The 9,579-nt window shown below is 25.2% G+C and overlaps 1 protein-coding gene across 1 annotated transcript; it reads right to left on the reverse strand.

The window, feature by feature from the left end:
- Window positions 1-7,554: 7,554 nt before the first annotated feature.
- Window positions 7,555-7,941, reverse strand: LOC136086398 (TNF receptor-associated factor 5-like). The gene has a single exon (XM_065808696.1). The coding sequence runs from the start codon at window positions 7,939-7,941 to the stop codon at window positions 7,555-7,557; it is 387 nt and encodes a 128-aa protein (XP_065664768.1).
- Window positions 7,942-9,579: the final 1,638 nt, after the last annotated feature.

Below are 9,579 nucleotides of genomic sequence, written 5' to 3' on the forward strand. Positions count from 1 at the left end.
TTATGTAAAGAGATATTTAAATACACATTCTTAATGCCCCGTTTTGTTAAAAAAAGGAAACTTTAAAATTTTATTTTATTAAATCTTGCTGATAAATGCATGAAATCTGAAAATAATCAATTCAAAAAACAAAAGCATTTACCAAATAATAATTTTAACAGCATTTTAATATAAAAAATAAAAACACCAAATTGGTGTTGTTGGTGTCACAAACAGCGATATATCTGAACTCAACTTAAAAATACAATAAACTCCAATAGTTACTTTATGTAACTGTTCTATTTCTAATTAAATATTATTTATATAATATTACTTTAACATCTTGTTGAGAAATATATTTTTTATATAAACAATAAAACTGCTCTAAGCAAGATGCAATTTTTTTATTATTATTAGTGTTTTTACAACTTATATCCGATAATAAAACTTAAATCTAATTCACTTAGAGGTTAAGGAAAAATGATTATTATACACAATATTAAAACATTGTATTAATTTTGTTTATTTTTGTAATAAATAAAATTAATATAATATTTTAATATTGCATATAATAATAATTTAAAAATTATAAATTATAAATTTACTTTTTAAATTTATATATTTAAAAAAAATAAATTACAAACACTTTTTCCAGTATACAATGTTAGTCTTAATTTAATAAAATAAACTTTTAAAAGTCCTTTGAAAATATATATATATATATATATATATATATATATATATATATATATATATATTATATATATATATATATATACATATACAAAGCGTGATAACAGTGTAAACAAGGTTTCCGAAAAAAAGGAACTAGGTTTCCGAAAGAAGATCATTAAGGTCTTATCATCGGAACCTTAAAAAAAAATAAAAATAAAAACAAACAATAAACTATTAAAAGAATTTTTTACATAAGCAAAACTCTCATCAATAAAAACAACATACATAAATATAAAAACAATATGAATGGTTGTAAACAACATAACTACAAAACTTTAGAAAGAAATATAAAATAAAAATTTCAAAATAAAGTTAAATAGTAGATAAAATAAATAGTAATAATGTAAAATTATATTGATGGAAAGAATTAAATTTTTTATTTTATTTTTGAAAAGACAAAAAGAATTTGGTCGATCAAAATCAAATTTTAGCAAAACAAGTTTTTTATATATGTGCGGTGACAAGACAAAGTTGATTGAAATATGTTTGACAAATAGGTTCGTTAAATTTTTTTTTTCATTAGTTTGCATTTGTTTGATTTGCTTGAAATAGTTTGAAGAATAGATAATAGTTTAGAAATATATAACACAGAAGAGATAAAACACACAGATAAAATGTTACTGATGAAATTTTTTCACCAAGCATATACAAGCAATATGGACAATGAAGATTAACTGATTATATAATGATCATATATAATCATATATAATTTGAGGCAAGTTTGAGGGTAAAAGTTTTTTTTTCTTAGCGAATGATAGAGGGTCCATTTAGTTTTGTCAGTATTTAATGTTAATTTATTGGATTTGAACCAGTGAGATAAAAGTTTAACGACTTTAATTACGGTGGGAAAAAGTTCGCTAATACCACTCTTAGAGATAAATATAATAGTATCATCAGCAAACATAATGCTTATCAGATTAGTAGCTTTACTTAGATCGTTTACATAGATTTAAAAAACTTTTATAAAGTTCCATAAAAATTTTTTTTTAAATTTTGAACAACAATTTTGCACATATTAATAAGTTTGCGAGATGTAGGTGTCGTTATAAAAGATTTAGTTTGTCAAATATAAAAAGTGTGTTTAAACAAGGAAAATAGTAATGTTGTTAATAAACTTGAAAAATATATAAAAGTCATGGAAAACATAGTGAATTTTTTTTTTTTTTTTTTTGTGGTTATTTTGGATGCTCCCAGAAGTCCTTACGGTCTTATCACAGAGCACCGCGGGAGAGCATTTAACAAGTAGTTCACGCCTCCTTCCGTACCAATGTCGCTTGTTGGGCTAGAGCTGGAGTCGAACCTCGAACCTCAGGGTTTTAAGCCAGAACACTAACCACTGCGCCAGGGCTGCTCAAATATAAAACGCTTAGCAAAGCGTTCTTTATTCAGAGAATGCTCAGGTAAAAATTTTATAAATTAAAGTGGCAAATCTAAAATAACAACAATAATATCACAAAAAATGAGTGATATTATGGTTGTTATAAATGATGGGGAGGAGGAGAAGGGGGAGAAATTCTTAAAAAGTACCGTCTGACTTCCCAAAACAGATCCCCAAAACTTTAACCTACCAACTAGCGGACCAAATTCAACAAAAAACCAACTAAAGGTTGAAAGTTATCTTTCTTTGAAGGGAGGGGGAAGCGCCTCTGTAAAATTGCCCTGGCGATTATATAAAGGAACTGGAACATATATAAAGGAATATATCTGAAAGAACTGGAACAGAAAAAAATGAAAGGTGTCTTTTTGATCAAGCCTCATTTACATTGTAAAATTGTCTGTTTGTATACAGTAATAAAGGTAATATTTTTTTTAATAAAAATATAAAAACACGTCTAATTGTACATGTTGAAATACTTAACTTTGAAGCTTCATTATTCAGGTCCTGAAGACCAATAATAAAAGTTTTGATATGGATACATGCCTGGTAACATCTAAAACAATAATAATCCTCGGAGTTTTTATCAGTTTTATTTTTTTTGTAAGTTATTCCTATTTAATAAAAAGAAAAAGTATGCCATCGTAAGCAACCACTGCTCCTATGATGGCAAAGGAGAGGATGGGGCTGGTTAGGATCAAAGGTAACTTGATGATTTCTATAACCTTAGAGCCTTCTCTCAAAAAAGCCAGAAATTACTCGCTACCATCTTAGTTACTATTTCATGCAAAACAGCAGCATTGTAAAGTTGTGCGCATGCGCACTGGATATATTGCGTTGTATGTATTTTGAGGACCAATAAAAAAACTTTTGGGGCATCGCTTTTTTCTTTCGGAAATCGATTTTTCTTAATTATAAAAAAAAATTTGTGCACAAGGGACGTATTTTCACTAAAACTAATGTAAAGTCAGTATAGTCATGTAGGTCTAATCACTTTTTTACCAAAACCAAATTTTATGTAATTATGACCAGTATGCCATTACAGGCGCCATGTCACCATAGGCGTCTTTTCCCTATACGTTAAAGATTAACAGCAATTCAAAAATAAAATAATTTTACAACAAAGCAAAAAAAAATTTAACAACACACAGTTGTAAAAAAACTTAAAAAAACTTTATCAACTTTTTTCATACTATTCAACAAAAAAAAGTTTTTGATTACATATACTGTGGTAACCAAGCGTCTAACATGTTTTTTAGCATAATCAGTAAGACCCCAAAGTCGTTATTATCTCGATTATCTTTTTTTGTGAATTATCCCTTTTTAGCATTCGATTCAATTAAAATCTCGATTCAACTCGATTCAATTAAAATTGCAACAGTACAGAAGTAGAATCAATAACAGTTTTTTAGACTTTTAATATTGCAATAACTTTTTTTTTTAAGTTTTTATTTAATGAGCTCTTACTTACTGAGTTTTTATTTATTTATTGGGAAGCTGTGGTGTAGTAGTAGCGCACTTGACTCAGAAACAAAAGATTTCTTGTTTGAACCCCACCTCTGGGCAAGTTTTATAACATCGGTATATATAAGTATATATAAAAATTAAGTGCGTTAAAAACAAACTTAAAACAATCTTTGATGGAAAACCATGATGATGATATATGAATGTTGGAAAAGTGTGTTACGAGTTCAGTATATTTTTTTTACGAGTTCAGTATATTTTATATGGGTGTTGATAGGGGGGACCCGAATAAGTAAATAAAAAAATGGTTCAGGTGTAAAAAAAATTTATTCGTATAAATAAAAAAAATTTATTCGTATAAATAATTAAAGTCTAATTCAAAAGGCGGAGCGTTACACAACCACTCTTCTTCTTTTTCTTTTGCTTTTTCTTTTGCTTCTTTTTTTTCTAGTTTTAAACATTGTTCAAAGTTTAAGCCTCGGAGAGGTCTTTTTAATTTTAAGTTTGCTTGTTTAAATTCGAATGGAGGACTGTCGAGTTCCATCTCCCAGTTTTCTTCATTAATTATATTATTCAGTTTTTATATCTAAAAAAAGATAAAATGTTAGTATGAAGTTATATAAAATGTTATTAAAAAAATAAAGTAAAAAATGGAATAAAAAAGACAAATTTGTGATAAAAAATATATTTCTGAAATAAAAAATACAAAAAAAGTTATTTTCGCAATTGACAGCTTTGACATAAGTTACATTTCTTAACACAGAAATAGCGTTCGTTTATTAAGTGAGAATGTTTCAATGCTTCTTTTTGCAATTTAAAGAAGTAGGGATACATGGCTGAAAAAAAAGAAAAAAATACGTTGAAAAAAAAAAATATTTTTAATTTAAAAAAAATAAAAGAAATGAATATACCTTTCATTTGTTGTCGTATTTTTTTTGGTATTTTTGTTTTTTTAGCGTAACCATATTTTTTCATTTTTTTATTATTCTAGCTATAAATATAAAATAACATCATTTTTATGTACAGTTTGATGAGAATTAATATAATAATATTGCTCTAAAGCCAAATGAATATAATTTTTTAATAAAATATAAAAATGATCATATTGTGTATTATTTAAAAAAGGTAGAATATAATGTGAGTTAAAAATTTCAACGGTTATATATATAAAAAAAGCTTGATCGAAAAAAAATTCTAAATGTTTTCTGTATAAGAATCGAGGTCCAATTTCAGTTGTCTTGTAAAAAGTTTGAGTCCAAATAATATATTTATCCGAATCGTAATATTCAATAGGAATTACTTTGGCTAGTTTTTTTAAAAATATGTCCATTTCAACTTGTATTCTTGCTAATCCCATTTTTCTTTTGCATAATTGTTTTAACGTAGGTACTTTTTCATACTTGTAGTTTAGTCTTGTTTGTGGACAAAACCATACCCTTTTGTGATAATGCATAATGTATTCTTCAAAATTTTTTCTTTGATGTTTCTTTTTTGTTTCCATTTTTTTTATTAGTTTAGCTATAAATATAAAATAATATCATTTACATGTATAAATGTTTGACTCATAATAAAATGATATTGATTTATAGCCCATTCTACATATTTTTTTAATAAATTATAAAATTGATGATCAATTTTAATTTGTATTGTTTAAATAGAGTATTGTTTAAATAGTCGTAATAATAAAGTGAATTAAATATTTCAATTGTAAGATATAAAAATTCATGTTGTTCAAAAAAAAAATCTAAATTAGATGAAAAATGAGATATATACCAATCAGTATATCTGGTTAAATAAATAGAGTCTCTATAAATAATATATTCTTCATCGTAATAACGCATTGGTATTGCGTTTGAAAGTTTTTTTTTAAATAATATAATTTCTTTTTTTATTCTGTAAAATCCTAATTGTCTTTTACATAAATCTTTCAAGGTAGGGATTTTCTCGAGTTTAAATGATAATTTTGTTTCCGAGCAAAACCATACCATATTTTTATATTGAAGATCGTATTCTTTGAAACTTTTTCTTCGATGATTCTTTTTTGCTTCCATTTTTTAATAGTTTAGCTATAAATATAATACAAAAGCTTTTACATGTATAAAATTAATAATAGTAATAAAATAATATTGATCTTGTGCCCATTGTGCATATTTTATAATACAATCATAAAAAAAATCAAGTTCTTCATTAGTAATACCCGAATTATAATAGTGTGATCTAAACATGTTGTACAAATAAATTATAATTCTTTTTTGAATCCAAAAAAATTGAGTATGATTATGAAATTTACTAGTATAAAAAAAATCATCAGTACTATTGTTTGAATAATAACAATATAAATATCCAAGTTCATCTTTTAACAATTCGAGTTTAATTGCTATTTTTCTGATGGCTAATTTTCTTTTTGTTAATTCTTTTAAAGATTTTATATCAGGTTCAATGTTATTTTTTGATTCTTCCTCAAACCAACGGTGGATAATGCGGATAACGTCATATGAGTAAAAGTCTTTGTATCTTCCGATATTATATCTTTGCATTTTTTTTATTACTTATCTAAAAAAAATATTAAAATAATTGTTTTACAATAGTATTATGAATAAAACAACGCTCTGTAATATAAAAATATTGATTTTTTGCCCAATTTACATATTTTAATATTATACAATATAATTCTTTCATTAAATGTGTTTCTAATTGTTTTTTTGGATCTGCTAAATACGAAATTTCTGTAAAAAGTAAATGAAAAAGTTTCTGTAGATACCGTCTTTGAAGATGATAAAATAGTAAATGTTTATTTTTTTCGATTATCCATTCTTCATAAAAGATGTGTTTTTTATAAGTATAAAATAATAGTCTAATATAAACTCCATTTGTCCATTTGTGTTTTGCATTTTGGTTCTATCAAATATAGAGATGATTTTATTTTGTAATTGTTCAAATTCATAAATGATTCTTTGATGAGCCAAGGTTCTTTTACATAAATCTTTCAAGGTAAGTTGTGATTGAATTTCATTGGTAAATTTGTTCATGTTATCTAATGTTTCATCGTCATAATGAAATAGATAATATGAAAATTGACGTTCACGAGGTTTAAACCAAATTAGTGTTTCGTGTTCAAAATGTTTAATAAGTGAATGAATGTTATTTAAATAACTCCATCTTTCTTTACTTTTTTTGTCCAATTTTTGACTTTTTTTTTTTGTTCCTTTAGTTTTCTACGTTTATGCTGCAAGTAGTGCAATGAACTAAATTCTTTTTCAAGTATGTTAGCAATATTGCCCCAGTTGCTTCCCATTTTTTTAAATACTAATCTAAAAAAAATTACAAATATAAAATAATACAAAAAAAAATTAAGTAAATGTTTTGGAAAAAAATTATAGTTTTACTATACAAGTAAAAAACTATAACTTATTCCCAAAAAAATTTTTTAGTAGAAATCAGGTTCTTGAGCACATTCAGGTGCTTCAGGTGCTTCAGGTAAAGGATTGTAAAAATTGAAAAGTTCTTGTTACTTGACTTCAATGACTTCACTTGGAAAACTGCATTTGGTGGAGAATAAACAGGTGGTAAATGTTTAACTAGGCTTTCTTCGTACGTTGGCAAACGTGGTATTTTATTTTTATATTTAGTGACAATATCCATTTGATGAATCGCTTTACACAATACAAGTAAATATTCCAATTTGCTTTCTAATGTTTCGTAAATATGTTCTTGTTCGTTTTGTATGGTGTTATCTTTAAAATATTCTACAATATCCAAACCATTTTTTAAAGTTTCTTTGATTCCAAACGGTATTCTGAGCATGAATTTGATAGATTTTACGTTGGCAATGGTTAGTTCCAGACTGATTTCTCTGAATATTTCTATTGCATTCATTTTATTAGTTAATCTAAAAAAACATTTTAATGTATAAAATAGTCATTATAAAAAAAATAATTACATAAAAAAATCATTAGATAAAAAAATAAAAAAAACGTCAAATTTTTTTACAAAAAAATATATTATTGAATAGTAATTGTAATATATAAGTTATTGTTAATAATAAATTGTTTTAGTTCTTGGTGTGAAATGAAATTAGGAAATCCAACTGCTACATTAAATTCTTCGGTAGGTATATCGAAAGAACTCGCGTTTAAACTTTGAATATAATTTTCTGGAGTGATAGTATGAGCGAAAAGTTTTTCATTATTTCTTAGAGTAAAAATTATTTTTTTACTAAAGGGCCATTTCAAAGCATCATCTAGTTCTCCTCGAATAAGTTGGAAGAAAATGGCTACATTCTTTTCATTGGTGCTGCGAGTATAAATTTTTATTCGATAATAATATCCTTCGGGTGAGTAAACAGCTTCTGAATAATAAGCTTCGTCAGAAAGTAATCTTAGATTCATTTGATCAAGTTTGATGATATGTTTGTCTTTAAAGAGGTGTTGCATAACTTGTGGTTGTTGAGTTGTTTTTTTTAAAGCTAAGAATTCTGTAGCGTTTTCTTCAACAACTTGATTGAGTTTTATAATTTCTTTATTGAGCTGTTATGTTTTCATATACAATATTTTTCAATTCTGTTATTTCTTTGTTCATCTCTTCCAAGTTTTGTTGTAGTTTGGTATTTTCTTCTTTTATTTTTTTAATTTCTTGTTCGTCTTCTTTTTGTTTGTACAACATTTCTTTACTATCTGTAATTAGTTTTACTATAATTTCGTTACAATTTTTTGCTCCAGCTAAGATATGGTTAACAGAAAGATTCAAATAATTTAAATTTTTCTTTTCATCTTGTACAATTTGATCAAAATATTTATTTTGTTGATCTTTATAATATTGAAAACATATTACAGAGTGCTCATCATAATCTTCATTGTTTACTGCAGTATTGCAAAAAAAGCATGTTTTTTGAATTTCATATTCACATTCATGGTTTAATAAATCTGATACCTTTTTCTTACATGTAAAACATTCGTAAGATAATTGATTTGTAGAGCATTCCATTTGGTGTTTCATGAGTTGTTCCATAGTAAATTCCATATCGCAAAAACAGCATGGATATATGTTGTCTGCCATTTTTTATTAGTTGCTAAAAAATTAAAAAGTATTTATTTATATAAAATAATTGTTAATAAAAAATACACTCGTTCTTTTTTTAACAAAAAACATTTAACAAATATAAAAAATTTATAATGACAACAAGAAGATTAAATAAAAGAAAAAAATAGTCTATTTCAATGTTCAATTCGTTTATATTTTCGTTGAATGTATCATGAAATGTAATATTTTCTATTTCTTCAAACACGTCCCCAAAACCAGGAAATATATCATCGTAATTTTCATTATTATTAGTTGACATTATTATGTTTGCTAAAAAAAATGTATATTTAATTAATAAAAAATTTATAAATACAGTTCAGGTAATTCGTCCATTTTTTTAATAACTTCATTGATATATTGTTCAATGTCCATTTCATTAAACAACTCGTGTATGTCGTTTTGTATTTCTTCCAATTCTTTTTCCATTTCTTCTTCCATCATTTGATTTTTTAATTCTTCAATATATTCATTTTCATCTGATTCATCATTTTCAACTGTTTCATCTGTTTCAAGTAAATCTTCTAAGTATTTTTCGTAATCTTCTTCTGACATTTCTTCATTATCCATTATTTCTTTGATAAAGGTCTCTTCTTTTTCAGTTAAACATAAATCATGATAGCAAAATTCTTCATGACATTTGCAAGTTTTGATATATTCTTTCATTTTTTTATATTAGTTAGCTAGCAAATAAAAAAAATAAATTTACAAAAAAATTATTGCGTTATAAAATTTGTTAACATTTGCATAGTATCTATTATATTGTTTATAAGGTCAGGATTGCTTGCTTATGTTGAAATGTCTAAATACCAACACCATAATGCATCATATAGAGCACGTGCTGCGTTAATTTCTGTTCCTTTTTTTTGGTATATTAAAGTTAAAACTCTCATCATTCTTTCGTTAGTGTTGTTGTAATCGCATTGTATGCATTCAATATCTCGTTTTTT

This window comes from Hydra vulgaris, chromosome 10 (assembly GCF_038396675.1).
Source record: "Hydra vulgaris chromosome 10, alternate assembly HydraT2T_AEP".
NCBI lineage: Eukaryota > Metazoa > Cnidaria > Hydrozoa > Anthoathecata > Hydridae > Hydra > Hydra vulgaris.